The sequence below is a fragment of the Aptenodytes forsteri genome, unplaced genomic scaffold (assembly GCF_000699145.1).
Source record: "Aptenodytes forsteri isolate BGI_AS27 unplaced genomic scaffold, ASM69914v1 Scaffold118, whole genome shotgun sequence".
Taxonomy (NCBI): domain Eukaryota; kingdom Metazoa; phylum Chordata; class Aves; order Sphenisciformes; family Spheniscidae; genus Aptenodytes; species Aptenodytes forsteri.
In genome coordinates, this window is record NW_008795859.1 from 1318963 (window position 1) to 1336401 (window position 17439).

The 17439-nt window shown below is 55.1% G+C and overlaps 2 protein-coding genes across 2 annotated transcripts; one reads left to right on the forward strand and one right to left on the reverse strand.

The window, feature by feature from the left end:
* The first annotated feature begins 4652 nt into the window (after nucleotides 1-4652).
* On the forward strand, nucleotides 4653-9379 carry MYL2 (myosin light chain 2). Its single transcript, XM_009283871.1, has 7 exons — nucleotides 4653-4872; nucleotides 5799-5888; nucleotides 6590-6665; nucleotides 7576-7680; nucleotides 8862-8937; nucleotides 9023-9071; nucleotides 9197-9379. Exons 1-7 carry the CDS (start codon nucleotides 4759-4761, stop codon nucleotides 9293-9295), a joined length of 609 nt encoding a protein of 202 aa, XP_009282146.1. The 5' UTR covers nucleotides 4653-4758; the 3' UTR covers nucleotides 9296-9379.
* A 741-nt stretch (nucleotides 9380-10120) lies between these two features.
* CCDC63 (coiled-coil domain containing 63) lies at nucleotides 10121-16593 on the reverse strand. The gene is made up of 11 exons (XM_009283963.1): nucleotides 16573-16593; nucleotides 15801-15964; nucleotides 15459-15648; nucleotides 14221-14340; nucleotides 13571-13752; nucleotides 12855-13036; nucleotides 12156-12376; nucleotides 11603-11677; nucleotides 11013-11205; nucleotides 10429-10626; nucleotides 10121-10236 (listed from the first exon to the last, which is right to left on the reverse strand). The coding sequence occupies exons 1-11, from the start codon at nucleotides 16591-16593 to the stop codon at nucleotides 10121-10123; spliced, it is 1662 nt and encodes a 553-aa protein (XP_009282238.1).
* Between the last annotated feature and the right edge of the window lie 846 nt (nucleotides 16594-17439).

Here is a 17439-nt window from a genome sequence, read left to right on the forward strand (position 1 = left end):
ACGGCTGGACACCGCGGGGGCACACCCCTAGGGGGACACTAAGGGACATGGGGGGGACATGGGGAGCACAGGAGTGCGCAGGGTGAGACACCGGGGGGGCACAGCACCCTCCATCTCTCCTCGATGCCCACCGCAGCTCCTGCAGAGCGTGCACTGAGCTGTGCCCGGCCTCAGCCCTCGGTGCCCCCCTGGGTGCCCTAGGATGCACGGGGAGGGTGCCTGGGCCCCTCCACCGGCTGCATTTCTGACAAGGCTACTTATTTCCAGGCACATTCCCCCTACAATTAGCACATGCTCTTTAATTAATTTTCCTCTTTTATTGCTTCGCCCAAATTATCTCAACTATGGCGCCATTCAGCGTGCGCAGGGCGGATAATGTTGCTATTTATGGCTTTCCCCCGTCAACGCCGTGGCTTGGGAGGCCAGGACAGCCACCTCCTCCTGGGGCCGCATCCTGTGCACAGCGCAGGGCACATCCCCGGGATGAGCCAGCAGCTCAGGGATGGGGGTATCGTCCGTCCTCATCCCCATCACCTGCCCTGCCCTGAGGCCAGCCGGCCTGCAGCTCTGTTTTGCGGGTGGCAGCTCTTACCCAGACCCCTGAGTTGGGCAAATCCTCCTGAACATTACTGCGGTGATATATCCTTCCGAGTGAAAATGGAGCTGAATCAGGCAAAGCTGCTAAATTAAGTCTGTCTGGAATAAGCTGTTAAACATTGAAACCTTCTGAACACCAAGGGGAGATGGATAAAACCCTTTAAAAGCTCCTGAAAACACTGCCAGCAGAAAGGGGGTGCGAGGGGGGAGCATGCCGAGCAAGGGCGAGCCGAAAAAAAGGGAAGGATGCCCCCAAACCCCCACGCAGTGGGAGCCAAGGTGCAGGGATGTGGCCAAGGGTGCAGAGGCTGTCCATGGCAGAGGAGATGGGCTTCAGCCACCAGCCAGCACTGGGACACGCAGGCCACCCCTATGGCCCCCCTCAGTGTGAGCACCAGGGACGTGGTGGCCACCGCCGCTGGCTTCAAACTGCAGCTCTGAGCTGCACAGCAATCCATCTTTCTACCTTTAATAAGCTTTCTTCCTTAAAAATAATCATTACCAATAAACAAATATACCAGCCAGTGTATATAAGCATCAAATTAAGTAGCTACATGCATTTGTTATACTTGATATAGCCTTGTTAACTGGAAATTCCTAGGTTTGGAATATGTATTGATTTCAGCAAACATATATTATTTTACTGTAAGTACCAACAGCCATTGTAGTTAATATACAACAGTTTAATTTAAAATGCATTAGTTTAATAAAAATGCATAAAATAGAAGAGAATTGCATTAGCTTCAATAAAAAATTCAATTTCATAAATATTATCCAGTGTTAAAATGCATTGATTTCCCAGGAAAATGTATTGGTCAAAGGTGATTTACATTGGTTTGAATGGGAACGTACCGGCGTGTATACATATGTATTAGTTTAGTCAAATGTATCTGATCGCAGAAAAAAATATCGGTTGGAGCAAAAGATATTCATAAGGAAACGGCAACAGCGTGGAGCGAGCGGCTGCACAGGCTGGCTCTGGAGCATCCCGGCATGCCAACGTGGCCGCACTTGGGCAGCCCCGGGGCCGGGACAACAGCCATTGTAGTTAATATACAACAGTTTAATTTAAAATGCATTAGTTTAATAAAAATGCATAAAATAGAAGAGAATTGCATTAGCTTCAATAAAAAATTCAATTTCATAAATATTATCCAGTGTTAAAATGCATTGATTTCCCAGGAAAATGTATTGGTCAAAGGTGATTTACATTGGTTTGAATGGGAACGTACCGGCGTGTATACATATGTATTAGTTTAGTCAAATGTATCTGATCGCAGAAAAAAATATCGGTTGGAGCAAAAGATATTCATAAGGAAACGGCAACAGCGTGGAGCGAGCGGCTGCACAGGCTGGCTCTGGAGCATCCCGGCATGCCAACGTGGCCGCACTTGGGCAGCCCTGGGGCCGGGACACCCCCAAATCAGTTCCATCAATGTTCAAACTCAGGGCTACCTGTGGGCATGATGCTGCCGGGCTCCCTGGGACGAAGGGAGCCTGTTATCGGCCACGGGCAGGACTTGACTCAGGCGCAGGCACACGTCTCGCTCAGGCAGAGAACGCGCCTTGAAAAGAGCGGGGTTAATCAAATCCTTTTGACTCCATTTTTTAATCGAGCTCAAGAGGGGCTGTCCTATTAATTAGAAAGGCTTTTTCATGTAAAACACAGACTCCTTTGCAGATAAGAAGGGAAGATGCTTGATTTTGCCATGGCACAGATACATGTGTTATTCCCTGACATCCATTCACAGGCTGCAGCCACTTCCCAACAGCTCTTTTGTTCGCTGCAGAGCTGTATAGGCATATATGTACATACATATATATTTAAAGCACTCATTTTTTTCCTGGATGCCAGTAAGTCCCCCAATATTCACAGCAGGAGAAGGAGAAGATGTGCTCGGAGCTGCCTCCATCCCTAGGCTGGACCGGGGTCCTTACTGGGGGTCAGGATCCAGCCCGTGCAGCACAGAGGATTACGTCTGAACAGCGAGAAGTGAGCAGCGGAGCAGATGCACCGTCTTTCAAATTACGGCAGAAACACAGGCAGCCATCTGCACCCCATTCCTGGCCAGAATTTCTGTGCCACGCTCACTGCAGCCGGCCCCTTGAAGCCCTCAGCCATCATCTCACCCCCAACCACAACGTGGGCAACACCGGGGACAGACTGAGGTCTGATCTCTTCCAGGCTGGGCAGGTAGAAACAGTGCTTTCCCCCCCAAAAAAAATGTTCTGGGAAATCTCCGCGGCTCCAGGGCTGCCTCCCATGCCACCAGCCATGCCCTGGCATGGACGCGGAGCCAGGGATGGGCTGCACCCAGGCAGTGCCGGCGGCTCCATGGCCAACCAGTCCCGTTAAACTGCTACACATCACTTCCCTGATGCTTATGGATTTTTCCTTAATGCCACAAATTAAGGTAATTGGGCTCGGCTGGCCAATGAATCCAGCTGAACTTGGCAGGAGGAGGGAGCGTCCGCGCTGAGACTGATCCCACTCATCCCCGGCTGTGCCTGCATGCCCAGGGTTGGTTCTTACCCCAGCTCTGCCCCTCGGCTCTCTTGCCTGCCCTTTTGCTCAGACAGACCCCAAAACCCATCCTGAAATCCCTTCCCTCAGCTGCAGCTTCATCCAGATGAGGCAGTCATTCCTGGATCAGGAGTTTTCTCCTCTCCGGGCACTTTTCCCTATGCATTTCCCTGCTGCCTACTTAAATCCTCCCTGTAATGCCACCCTGGCTGGCTCAGCCGTGGCAGCAGGGCATCGAGGTGCAACCAAGCGGCGAGTGCCAGGGATTAAACATGATATTTGTGTCCTCTGGGGGAACGAGGGCAGTGTCTGGGCAGAACCCAGAGCTCTGGGGATCCCATTTCATGCTGCCTTTTGTTCCCAGCCCTGTCCCAGCCCTCCCCGTTCACCCACCAGCCTCCTCAGCATGCGGAGGGGACAATGCCGGGCAGTGGTGCAGGCAGTGGGGCCAGCAGCCCCCTGCGCCCCAGCCACCGGGTCAGGGCCATGCCAGGCACGGCAGAGCTTGGGGGGCTGCGGCGGTGGCTGACAGGCATCGCTGGGCTGCCAGCACCATTCCCACCCCAGCACGCCTACGCCACCAGGGCAAGGCGAGAGGGAGGGGAGATAAAATTAACAGACTAAAAATACTGAAGACAAAACAGAACTGCCAAACGGCCCGGTCCCGATAGCCAGTAGTTCTGCTCCATGAGGGCAGTGGACCCTGGCAGAGGTTTTGCAGGGTTGCTGTCTGCCTGCCCACGGTTCAGTGGCTCCCGCTGCAGAAATGCAGCCTCTGGCCAGGGCAGCCGTGCCGTGCCTGGGCTGGTGAGTCGCGGCAGCTGGGCAGCGTGAGTGCCAGTGCTCCCGGGCGCTGCAGGATGTAGCCCCGCACTGGCTGCCAGAGACCGGGATGGGGAGAGTTAATTGTGTGCGTCTCGCCAGGACCAGGGCGAACAAGTGTTTGGCTTAACTGGGTGACAGGTGCCTCGGTGGGGGGTGACACATGAGAGAGGAGCCCTGCATGCCTGCCTGGCTTTGCGGGAGCTCAGCATCCGCCTCCAGCCTCGTCCCGGCACTCTCAGATGGGGCGCTGCATCTGAGCTGGCACTGCGGCAGGGATGGTCCCCTTTGGCCAGAGACAGAGTGGCCAGACAGCTGCTTCTGCTTTTCGAGCATCACAAGTGATGGGACCCCATTGCACCCAGGACAGCGAGGCCTCTCCACCTCCGGCAGCCGAGCAGCACCCAGCTTTGCCATGCCAACACTGCGATGGGGCATCAAGGCTCCCAAAGATGCCTGGCAGGACCGAGGCAAAACATCCCTGTCCCAAGGCTTGGGGGACTGTAGCCGGGGGTCCCCCCAGGCCAAGTCCTCCCTGCATGTCCCAGCGGAGGGGTAAAGCCCGGCCCCAGCCCGAGTGACAAATGCAGGTGGGATTGCTCCGGTGCAGTCCCCACCGCCGGTCAGCATCTCCAGTGTGGGAGCTGTGGGGCCGCCTGGCACTTCGTTAACCTTGAAACCCTCTCTGGCTCACATGTCACGTCAGCCAGTGACAACAACAAGCTGCTATTCCAGATTAGAGAGAGAGGGACAGAGAAAGTCAGAGACAACAGAGTTGGGGGCGGCTAACTTACCTATTACAGCCAAAAGTGGGCATGGGGTTATTTTTAACCCAGAGTGGGATGTATTTATTGTTTCAACGCAGGGGAAGCGAGGGACTGCCTCCGAGACGCCTCTCGCAGCAACATCGGCAGCTGTGTGAAGCCATGGTGAGTACCGAGAGCCCAAAGCTCCAGCAGGCAGAAGCAAAATAGCAAAATCTGTTAGCTTTTTCACCAGGGTAGCTTTAACAGGCAGGGAGCGATGGAGGCAACAGAGATGTGACGGCCAAGGGTCCCTCCTGCCCTGGAAAGGGGGTGAGCAAGCCAGGGAGCTTCTGGCTGCATCAGCAGCATCCCATGGGGAACAGAGAGGTGTCTCCCACGCTAGCAGGGTTTTCCAGCCAGGGTAGACCTCTTTGGGGTCCAAATGCCATCCTTCTGATTTCCCTTCCTCCATGCAGCCAGAGGAAGGGCAGTTGTGTCCCCCAAAACCCTCCTGAAACAAGGGACTATGGGCAGAGTGGGATGGTGAGCGGCTCTGTCCTCCGCTCCTGTTTAAAAGACACGTCAAGCCATTTCTGGTTATTTCAAGCCTCAGTACAGGAGAAGACAGATTTTTTAATAAGCAAACATTTTAATGAGTGCTTTGTTCTTAGCAAGAGGCACAGCAGGGTAAGGAAGCACCTAATGACTACAGCCCTTGCATGCAACCTCACCAGTGTGCTCCCAAACCTGACTTTCCACACGGGGAGATCTCACCCCAGTGCCCATCCTTTTACCTGCCGTAGCCTTTGGTGGGGAAGCGATTTCCCAGCTCATCTTTCCTTGGACCTATTAGGCTAAATTCATCAGGAAAGCAAAGATGGAGCTGTAATTTAAGCAGGAATCTTAACGCCCCTCAGTATCTTGGAGGGTTGCATGCACCCAGAGCTGCTGAGCAATGCACAGAGAAACCACCAGGCACCCAAGCACAGTGGCAGCACCAGCCCAGAGCTACCGTGAAGGACTCACAACTAAGAATAGGGTAGTTTCATACTTTTATTCCACACCATAAAAAGCCAGTGAGTTAGTGATACATACTTGAACCCCTGCAGGCACCCAAGAAAGCCAAGAAGAGGATTGAAGGTGCTAATTCCAACGTCTTCTCCATGTTCGAGCAGGCCCAGATCCAGGAATTCAAAGAGGTAGGTGGGTTTGGTAGACATGACCGAGGGTCCTTGATGCAATGTGACCTTCAGCTCTTTCCTCAGCACTTTCAGATTGGTGACAGCTGGTTTGCAACAAGAGGCAGAATGCCTGGTTTTGAGTCATTTTATTTTAAAAGTGCGAATAACAACTCAGTGACATTGTTAAATACGGCATTGCCTCAAAGCTTCTTAGGAGCCCGCACCCGCAGAGGAGCTGGCAGCATCCAGGAGAGCAGGAGCATGTCTTCCCAGCCAGCTCCCACCTGCCGTGCCAGGAGCTCTTCACGACTTACCTCCTGCACGGTTGGCACATGGTCCTGTGCAGATCCCAGTTACAGGGATAACTGGTCCCAGTTGAGGGAGCTGATGGCTCAGGCTGTCCTCTCCAGTTAGTCTCATCCCGGGGCGAAAGGGCTTTGGCCAAGGAGAGGGTCTGTACGGCGTTAGGGTTTGGGCCGCCGTAGGAAGCCATCACCCCACATCACCCAAGGGTGCAGGGGCCAGGATTGCTGCTGGATTAGGGTGATGGTTGTTGCTCCCTTGCTGGGTGAGGACCCCCAGAGCCCCATTCTGTGCAGGGCTTGAAGCGCTCTGTTCCCATCCAACTCCATGGGAGGAGGAGGAGGAGGAGGGTACTAAAGCCTTTGCAAAGGCCGACAGCTCTCCCTGTGCTCCCTGCTCTCCCCCTGTTCTTCCAGGCATTCACCATCATGGATCAGAACCGGGACGGCTTCATCGACAAGGCGGATCTGAGAGACACATTTGCTGCACTCGGTGAGCCCCCTTTTAGGACCCTCCCCAACAGCTCTGACGATGTTAGACCTATTAAGAAAGAAACCAGCCGTGAGCCCCCATTTAACCAAGCCCCAGTGGTTAACTGGATCTCCTGTTTTGCTGAAAACCTCCTGATCCGAAACCACTTCTGTTAGCCAGTGAGATCCCACGCGGGGTGACTCAGAGCAGCTCCTGCAGCAGTGGGTGTTTAATCCCGTAGGTACTAGAGAAGAGCCAACTCCTGGATTATACACAGCAAAATGCTCCATGACTTCTCGCATGCTAAGAAGCACCTGGCTGTGCCCATCCCGTGGCATCCCTGGGTGTACGGGCATTAGGGGGATTTACGGGATTTGTGGGAAGCTGTGAAGTTGTGAGCTTGGCTCTCTCATCATGGAGACCAGCAGGAACCAGCGATGGGTCCAGGGAGTCCCAAAGACAACCCAACCTCAGGTAAAAGGATGTAGGCATTCAGTCCTGTTCACTTCTGACACCAGGGGCCAGGGGGAACCACAGCGCTGGTGGTTTTGACCCAAAACATCTTCCAAGGAGGGCTGAAGCAGGCAGATCCATGAGGCAGTGTGGCAAGGCAAGGAAGCAGCACAGCTCAGTCCTGTGCAGCCCTCTCTTCTGTGATCCTGGAGCCTGAGAAACCAGGGCTGGAGATGTCCAGCCCACCCGTCCTCTGCCAGCATATGATTCTCCCTTCCTTACTTCTGCTACTGCCGTTCCTTGTTGGAGGTGGCTCCCCAGGGCTGTGCCGCTTCTCTTGGGTGGTGGAAAAAACCTCCAGGGCAAGGCTCCCATGGTGTGTCCTTTAGTCCCTGGCACATAGAGCAGAGCCCGGAGGTCTGCACACATTTGCAGCCAGATAGGGACACACAATTCACCCAACACTGCTCTCCCCTAGGGCGCCTGAATGTGAAAAATGAGGAGATCGATGAGATGATAAAGGAGGCGCCCGGCCCAATCAACTTCACCGTGTTCCTCACCATGTTTGGGGAGAAACTCAAGGGTGAGAGGGTACCTGGGGAGCTGGGGGGGGCTCGGCGGGCACCCACACCACCACTGATATCCTGTCCCACTTGGGGAAGCCACCCAACTCCAGGGCCTCCATCACCCTTCCAGGTGAGACCCGTCAGAGGCTCCTTGGAGGCCTCAGATGGGAGCTGCTAAAGGAAAGGCAGGTGGCACCGACTGCCATACTGCGGCATGCAGAGCCCAGGAAGTGGGTCAGAGCAAAGATGCCTCCCACACCACGGCCAAGAGGTGACACCTGGGGACAACCACAGGATACCTGTGAAATGATCTCCCTCAACCATCCCTCCCGCATCCCTTAGTGCCACCTTCTCCCAGCAGCAGCACAGGGCCCCCCCCAAAGACAGAGGCTTTGGTGGGACCATCACTGGCAACAACCCCTCTCCCCAAGAGCTCCAGTCCTCATCCTCCAAATCCTGGACTTGGGTGCTCTCCCTGCCTTCCCGTCCTGAGACACTGCCGATAGGATAAACTCAGCATCATGTACCCTGAGCAACTGTCCCCAGGGAGGACCCTGTGCCCCAAAACTCATGCTGACTTGCAATACCAACAGTCCCAAAGGCAGGGCTGGGGCTGCCTGTCCAGAGACCTGGATCTCATCCCATGTCTCCCCAACCTGTTGGGAGCTATGAGCTGGTTTCTGTGCCTCAGTTTCCCCAGCCATTATAAAAAACCCAACAGTCTGTGATGCTGCTGTCCCCATAGAAAGAGAGGATCAGATCTTGCAGTGCCTCTGAGCCTGCTGACACGAATGGTAGCACCGACGACCACCCTGGCAAGGGCACTGGCTACACCGTGACTTTGACCCAACGGCCCCATCCGGCTGCACCCTGTATCACTTATGCAACCCAAGGCATGCAGCCTCCCTGCAGATCTCCAGGAGGCTACGCGGCCCCGAGGGCCTGTGCCTGGAGCTCTATAAATACACACGAAAGATTAGATAGACTCTGGATGCCAGGGCAATGGCGACACAGCCTGCTTTGTAGACACACCACGACCCTATATCTACTCCTCTATGTGCCACCACCCGCGTGCAAGGCCCCGGCTGGCGTGGGAGGGCTGTGGGGTTGACATTCCTGCAGGGAATGGGGGAAGCAGGAGGCTGCAGCTGGCTTCCTCCTCTGCCACCTCCAATGGCCGTGGCCGTGTCACCCACAGGTGCCGACCCAGAGGAGACGATCCTGAATGCGTTCAAGGTGTTTGATCCAGAGGGGAAAGGCTTGAAATCCGCCTAGTGAGTGCAGGGGTGCCTGGGGGGGGGGAGGGCAGGTGTCCCCACCAAGACCCCCCTGGTGCTCACTGCGCTCTCTTGTTTGCAGCATCAAAGAAATGCTGATGACGCAGGGTGAGAGGTTTTCCCAGGAAGAGGTATGAGCTCCTTCCCACCCTCTGCCAGCCTCCCTTGCCCTCCATCCTGACAGACCCCCAGACCTCCTCCCAGCCCCAGCCACAAACCCCTTCTGTGCAGCCTTTTCACCCTGGCTTTTTCCCAGATCGATCAGATGTTCGCAGCCTTCCCTCCAGACATGTCGGGCAACCTGGATTACAAAAACCTTGTCCATGTCATTACGCACGGCGAAGAGAAGGACTAGCCCACGCTCGGCGCTGGGGCTGGCACTGCGAGATCGCTTCTCTCTAGGTCACATGGGGGGGTCCCTTTGCCTCTCCCCCTGGGGAACATGTGAATGGCATCCACATTAAACTGCCTTTTGGCAAGAGGAAGTCCAGCCGCTGGCATGAGTGGTGCTTGGGATTGTGTGGTGTGTCTGCACGGTGCATCTGTGCCCAGCGGGAGCCCCTGGCCCCATCTCAGACCCCGCTGCCCCCAGACTCCCGGCCCCACTGCACATCACCGTCGTGTGCCCTCGAGTCCCTCTGCTCCACCATTTCCCAGCCTGGCCCAGCTCCCAGCCCCAAACAGCCCATTTCGCATTGGGCTGTGGCTAGCAGCCATCTGGTCCCACCAGCCCAGGACCAGCACTGAGCTCGGCTTTACTTTAGGCAGCAAAGAGCTGCCTGCTTCTCCCAGCTTAGCAGGGAACACCCAGCAAGCACACTCATCCCCCCCACATCTCCCCATGCCCTCCCCGTGCCCCTTGGGCAGGCATGGTGCAGGACTGGGACCGTGGTCCCCATCTCCTCTCTAGCAGCCACACGATGCCTGGCTGCGGGAAGAACGTTGGGTTGTGCAACGGGGACGGCACCCCACCGGAGAGCAGCTGTTCCCGCCCCCGGCCGCGGCTGCTGTCAGCAGTGGGCAAAGCCATGCCGAAATATCACCCGGTGAGCTTTTGAAGCCTGCAGAATGCGTTGGGCTCCTTCCAGAGGGGAAGGGAGCTGGAATGACAACCAGGGCGAAAAAGCAGAGGGGGAACTCAAGAGTGAAACTGTTTATTTAACTTGTTCCTGCCAGGCTCTCACACCTTGACACCATTCCTCCCCTTCTTGCCCGTGCCGGAGGTGTTGCCCCGCTCCTTCTCCCGGCTCTGGAGAATCAGCTGGCACAGCTGGCCGTGGTCCAGCGGCACGTCCACTGCCCAAGAAAATGGCCGCCCTGCCATGCATGCCATCACAGGCCTTATATACCCGGTGGGGCTGGACAGGCTAGTTAGGATTGGCTGGGGGAGGACAGGTGACAGTGGGGGATTGGCCAGGCGGCCATGGGGGAATTGTGGATTGGCTGGCTGCGTGGCCATAGCCCCTCCCTCCCACCTCACACACTCACAGGCATCGATGGCGTTGGTGGTGCCATCCGGGGCAGGGGCTGGCGGGCAGAGCTGTGCCTGATCCATCACCCGGAGGAGCCCGGTGCCACCCAGCAGCGGGTTGGCGAAGGGCTGGGCCGGATGCGAGCCATCATCCAATGTGTAGCGCAGAATGGACTCCATCAGCAGGAGCTCGTTGGCCTTCTTCTCCATGAGACCTGGGTGGGAGGGAGCGCCGTCCTGCAGGGCCCCTGCACCGGGCCCCTGCCCAAATCCATCCCCGGCTGTTTGCTGAGCAAGGGATCCATTGATTTCCTTGAGACAGTGACGTCGGGCAGCCTATCTCCCCAGGGGCAAAGGCCCAAGACTGGATCCAAGACAACCCGAGCCAATATGAGGGGTTGGGGGTCCACTAGGATATTTATACAGCCAGGTTAGCTCCTGAGTTTGCTGGGAATTTGGCGTCCCAAATTCACATTAGGGACACCCATGCATGATGGGGCAGGGGAAAAAAAAACAGCTCAATTAAAACACAGTGCAAGCGGGTGGTAGATATACAAGGTCTGGGCCATGTGGCGGGGAAAGACGGGCAGCCCTGACCTACCTAAAAACTGCATGAGGTTCAGATCCGTGATCTGCCCTTTTTCTCCAAGCTGCTCCATTATCTTCACAGCGTCACAGTTGATTTCTTTGAACAGGGTCTCCATGCCAGATTTGAGCTGGCCCAGGACTTTGCTGCTCTCTTTGCATCTGTCTTCGTACCGGTTGGCTTCCTCAGTGGTTTCCGTTAGTTTTTCCTATCAGCAAAGGTTTTGCTAGGTGTCACACCAGCCCCCTGCTCCCCCCCCCCCCAAGTGCTGGCCAGTTCCAGTCTGGACCCTGGAGACATCCCAGGAGAGGCTGTGGGATGCTCCCATCCCTGCAAGGTAAAGGCTCTGTGAAGGGGATCCCAAGCTCCCTATGCCGCAGACGAGGCCCCAGGCACTGGAGGACCAGGGCTGGCAGGAGCCCTGCAGTCACCCTCTCACCATGCACTAGGAGACAGGGCTGCCAAAGCCGATGCAGGGCCCTTTTCTGCCGGCGCCTCTCCAGCCATTGGCCAGAGCAGCATTGACAGGACCAGACCGCCTAGGACACGTGCCAGGACAGTCAGGGGTCTGCTGCCCTTGCAGAGGGAAATCCGGGCTGCCATACCTCCAGCTCCTGCAGGACATGAAGGCTGCTGCTTTCTGCATATTCCTGGTCCGTCATGAGGGCTGTAATTTCATTCTGTGTAAACACAAGCACATGGTGGGGGTACTGGCTGAATGTCCACCAGAGGTGCCTAACGGAGGCTGGGGACCATCCCTCCACCCTGGGAGCAGGGACACCCCACTTGACCCCTCTGGGGACCACTGTCCCCAGGCCAAGGAGGGCAGGCAATGACCCCACAACAGGCAACACTTTTCACTATAGCCAGCCCCACACATGGCCAAGGCAGCTGTTAGCCCTCCTGGATACTGCAATATTTTTGCTGGGTACACGGTGGCAGCATTGAGACACTTTTAGCTCTGAGAACGCAGCATTCTGTCTATTGGAGTTATATTTTTGGCTACCCCTTTGCATTCCGCTAATCCCACCCGTGCGGCAGGCTGTGAGCTGGGCTCTGGTGTGGGCAGTGATGCTGGACACATGGGAGAGGGAAAAGCCCACCCCAGCCCAAAAGCGCCAGCTGAGAAAGGGGAGACATGAAGAGCCTGGAACAGACCTGGAGGTCCTTGATCCTCCGCTGCATCTTCTCCATCTCGTTGTTCAGCTCGGTGGCATAGCAGAAGCAGGCAAAGTTCTCCTCCTCCTTTTCGATGAAGCCGTTCACCAGCCGGTTGATGTCCCCATCCTCCGCCAGCTCCAGCAGGTGCCTGTAAGCCACCTCCCGGCTCTCGAAGCTCTCCCCTTGGCTCCGCTTGGCCCGCTGGGCTGCCTTCAAGGCTTAGGGAGAGACAGAAAGCCTGGGTTGTGCGTGTCCCCACGGGCCGCCCTTTGCAGAGCCTTCCCCCGCGGGTGCTGTGGGGTTTGGTGGGGTGCTTGAAGCAGGGGGGGGCAGAAGGTGTCTTTATTTCACTCAGAAATTAAGCAAGGAGCTCACAGTCTGCATAGGAATGTGGCAAACACAGTGGGATCCCTCCCCGGGAGGATAAAAGGAGCCATGGTTGCACATGGAGGCAGCTCCCTTCCTCCCCATCCCTCCCTCTCCCCCAAGGGCACCCCAAGACACATGGTTTTGGGTGGCCTCACTTGGTTATCACTGTTCATCCTTTTCTTCTGTAAGGCAAAGGGTGGGTGAAGGAGCCTGCAGGCAGGGGAGAGGTCCTGCCTTTGGGGTGCAGTGCTATAAGCAGATCCCTTGCCAACCCTGCAAACTCCTGGTTTGCGGTCCCAGTTGCACATGGTTTCTCCCATCTGACACCTTTTTTTTTTCTGGCCTGTTCCTCCAATTCAGAGCGATCTGTAAATTTGGCGAGCGTGAAGGTTTTCAGTTTGGTCTCCTGGTCAAGGACACGCTCCTGTTCCTGCAGCTCAACATTGTACTGGACAGTGTCTTTGCTGTGCCTTTCATTCATGGCTGAAATCCTTGCCAGAGCCTCCATCCTGCACACAGAGAGCAGCAGGTTACACCATAGGTAGGTATAAGGATTTGTATTCCTGGCCATTCCCATGCATCTCTGTGCCTGACCTAGCAAAGCCCCCATGATGCTGCGCACGTTGCCCAGCTGTGTTAGCCCAAGGCCAGCAGCAAGCTAACATAGCTCTTGGTGGGGTTTTGTACTCGGACACAGCACCCAACTGTGGCAGCCAGGCTCACTTTGACCGGAGCTGGCTGGCCTCTGCTCCAGGTCTGCTGCATCCCCCTATGCGCGCTCAGGTGGGACTCAGAGGAAAGAGACTGCTCCATGGGGCAATTCACCCCATCCCAAGAAATGTCTGGGATGGGTGGAGTAAATCACCCTGGAGGTACCAGTCTCCCTGCACTGACCAGGCACCTAACCCTTAGCACCCAGCTCCAGACTAGAGCGGTGAATCCTCTCTCTGAAGTTGCAATTGGTTTCTCTTTACATCGATCCTCATCACTAGCATTGCCCATTGGTGCCGAGTTTGCCACAGAGGGTTCGCAAGGCCACGTACCGCTGCTCATAGGCTTGTGCAGATTGCTCAACGGCAGTGTTCATCCTTCTCCTCTGCTGATCCAGCTTCTTATGGAGCTTTGAGTAGAAGTTGTCCAAAACAGCTTTCTGGATTCGCAGGTTTTCAATCTCTTCTCGGAGCTTGTTATTTCTGGTCAGGATGGTATTGAAATGGACAGTGACCTGGGGAGAGGGAAGCAAAAGGTTTTAAGCTGGTGCGGAACCTGGGGGCTCAGGTATCTGCTGAAAGACCTTGACCAGGGCTGGGACAAACACAGCCCAAGAGATTTTAAGTTTGCCCCAAGACAGGGGAGGCAACAGTAGGCCAGGTTGATCACGGCAGAGACCTGGAGCTGGCATTGTCCAAGGCAAGGTGGCTTCAGGCAACTCGGTTTTATCACTAAACAGGTGCAGACCTTCAGGCTTCTTGGCATGGCACAAGTGCTGCATTTGGGTCACCAAGCTTGAAGGAGCCTTTGAGATATTCTGGGAGCAATCAGGCCAGGGGAACAAGCCAGGTCCTTTATGCAGCTTGTGTCAACCAAATGCGTTTGCACCATTACCCTTTGTCCCGACCAAAAAGCGTTTTGTGCACAGGCCCCAGTGTGGCCCCGCACATGGTCTCCAAAGGTCTGCAAAATGTTTGCTTACATTGTTTAGATGCACCTCCAGTGTCTCAATCTGCTTTTGCAGCCGTTTGCTACTGTTCGCTTGCTTCACCTTCACTGCTGTCTGGTTTTGCTTCACAATCTTTTTTTCCAGCTCTAGTATCTGCACAGACAGAGAAAAAAAAAGGAAGTATAATCTCCACCCCTACATTCTGGACTTTTGTCAGGACTCTTAGCCAAAGAAAATACCCTCTGTTGACCTGAACTACAGCAACCATGTCATTAATGAGCTCACAGTTATAGAAGCAGCTTTAATCCCAAAGGATCCCATCCTGCACACGCAGAAACATAAACTGTAACTAGGAATGGGTTTAATTTCATGTCATGAAGGAAATGCAGCTGCCTCTGGAGGGAAATTCAGCAGGTGTTGAACAAGGCACAGCAGCACTCTGTGTAGAGTGGAAGAGGCAATGAGGATGGTTTTTTGGTAGTGGTATTGTGCTGGCCAGACAGGGATCTGTGCAGTCCTCCCTGGGAATGAGTGGAGGAAAAATTTTGCCAGAAGCGGGGAGCTGCCAGAGAAAATAAATCCACGAGAAGAATGAAGTAGTTGGAGAACAACGAAGTGGGGGGCAGGTGGGAGAGGTATGACTCAGCCAAGAGATCCCTGATTGAAAGCTAACCCTGTTGTGGAAAGCTCTGCAGCACCTCTAGCAACTGTAAACTGCCCGAGCGTGTTCCCTGACTTCTGTCATGGGCGGCTTGTTCAGAGCAGAAAGCTGCAGGGACCTGTCACTTCCGTAGCACTGGGTTTCCCTTGGCCTCCCACCCCACCGTTGGCCAAATCCAACCAGGCTGTCCTCAGGAGAAGTGATGGGACATCCCTCAGATGTTGCTGCTCCTCTATTTGCCATGTCTCAGGCAGCACAACTAAATGTTCCATTTTTGCCTCTTCTTCAGGAGAAAAAAAATAGTCAAGGGAAAAGCAGAGGGATGTTGCATGACCCCAGGCAGACGTGCCATCAAAGAGGAGCTGCAGAGACCAGTGGGACAAGAAGGTTGAGAGTCAGACCTTACTTTTCTAGCCAGTGCTGCTGATTTGAATGGGAGCCTAGCTCTATCCATTTGTCATTGTCATGTGTCTTTTGCCAGGAGGCAGCATGATATTCCAAGGCCTGAATTAAATGCATTTTACACTGAGGAGTTTCAGCCATAGGGCTCACTCTGTGACTCTGCTCTGCTCTACCATGCTCAGCCAGGGAATGGTCCAGATGCTCTTACCTGGTGGTCCAGGTCAGCTAACAGGGCTTTTCTGTCTCTAATCAGAGAATCATACTGATATTTGGTCTGCAAAAGGCATTGGAGCTCCATACAATTTCTGTCATCCAGCATCGCATTTCTCCGGGACGTGATCTGGCTCAGCGTTAACAACACCTCTTTGTGTTCTTGAGTCAGCGACTCTATTTCTTTTCTGTAAAAACAGAATGACAAATTACATTTAGCACATCCCTCCTGTAATGCCAGAGCAGGTCCTTACCCCTCCCCATCTCAGCACCGGGGTCCCCAGATCTCAGCATGGAGGAACTTTCCAAGCTCAATGCAGCCGAGCAAAGCTGCACTCACTCCTGAGCCCGCATTTGCTGCCTCACGTTGACACCATAAGATTTCCTCTTCTCCGCTGCTATCCAAAACTGTTTCTGCAGTCTCCTGATCTCGATTTCAGCCAGATTTTCTTTCTCCTTCACAGGGAATTCCGAAAGCTTCTGCCTCAAAGAGGGCCCTCCCCGCTGCCACAGAGAGGGAGAGTTTTGTCACTTGAGCAAACACGACCAGCAGTGGTAGACAGTGGAGCTGGACACAGGGGAGCGGGTTAATCGCATCACCACCTCCAGCTGTTTGTCACCACCTTCAGCTCTTCGCTGCCACCTAAGATATTCATTACCAGCCAAAACACTGAGCCACACAAACAAGCTCCATGAGCACTTCTGATCTACTTCAGAGCGAAGTCCACCAGGTGCTTTGCTCTTGGGTAACCCACCCTAAAGCTACTACCACTCCCCAGGGCAAGGAGGTGTTAACAGCAACCAAAATCAGTGCCTGTTGACCATGGCGGCTGAGCCACAGCCGGCACCTTGATTCCAGGACAGGGTGCAGACCTCCAGCAGCAGGGAGGGCAGGTGACAGCAGGTTGTCACTTTTATCACCCAGCATGACTGCGAAGACCACGTGAGTCAGAACCAAACCCATCAGTGCTGGGGACTTGAATGAACCCAGCTGACTTTGCCCAGGAGCGGAGCAGGAGTGCTCCCATCCCCAGCTGTGGGAAGGTGGCTTCTAGCTGAGAAACTGTCTAACAGGTAAGCACTGAAGCTGTGGCAGTTAGATCCACCACTACCTGTGTCCTCAGCTGAACCATATTCCCCAATCCTGCCCTCCCCAACACCCAAATCTCAGGCCACTGCCTCATCCCTGGCACAGGAGGGCAGGCATAATCAGCCCCACCACAACCCAACACGTTGCTGGCAAAAGAAAGCCTGGCTCCCCACCGCCTGTCCGGCTCACCGCACTGTGGCATTTATTTCTGCAGGTGAGATTCCCACAGCAGGTCCTCCATAGAGCCTGTGGAGAAGTTCAGCTTTGGATTGTGCTTCAGTTTTTACCTTTGAGCCCCTCATTTCTTCCCGCTAACTCCGCCAGTTGCTCTGCAGACGCCTCAGGAAGGGGACAAGGAAGCCTCTGCAGGGCCAGGCCTGCTTTCCAAAGGGAGAAATGAAACCTGGATAAGGGGGTGGTTGTGTCCCCCTGCCCGTCCCTCAGCACCCGCTCGCGTGTTTGGCACATGAGGAAACCATCACAGATGGCTGCGTGATAAATAAAAGGAGAGCATTTGTAGTGATGTCATCGCGAAACACGCTCTTATCGAGTTTATAAGTAGGGGAAGAACAGATGGTTTGAGCTATTCCACCCTGTTCAGTACCTGGGTTTCCATAGAAATCCCGGTGAGGCCAGGCCCCCCCGTGCTGGCAGGCAGAGCCCCCGGGGAGCACGAGTGGGGGATATTGCCTGGATTCAGCCCCCATCCCGGTGCAGCCAGGGACGGCACTGGGGGTTACCCCACAGCCCTCACCCCCAAAGCTGGTCCCCCCCAGCCCCGCTGCAGCTGTGCAGGCTCCCCTGTCCCCCCCCAACGCTGCTCACCCTACCGCAGGGTGCTGTGGTTCCTTTCCAGCCAGGGGATGGGACCACGGCGGCAGTCGGGTAG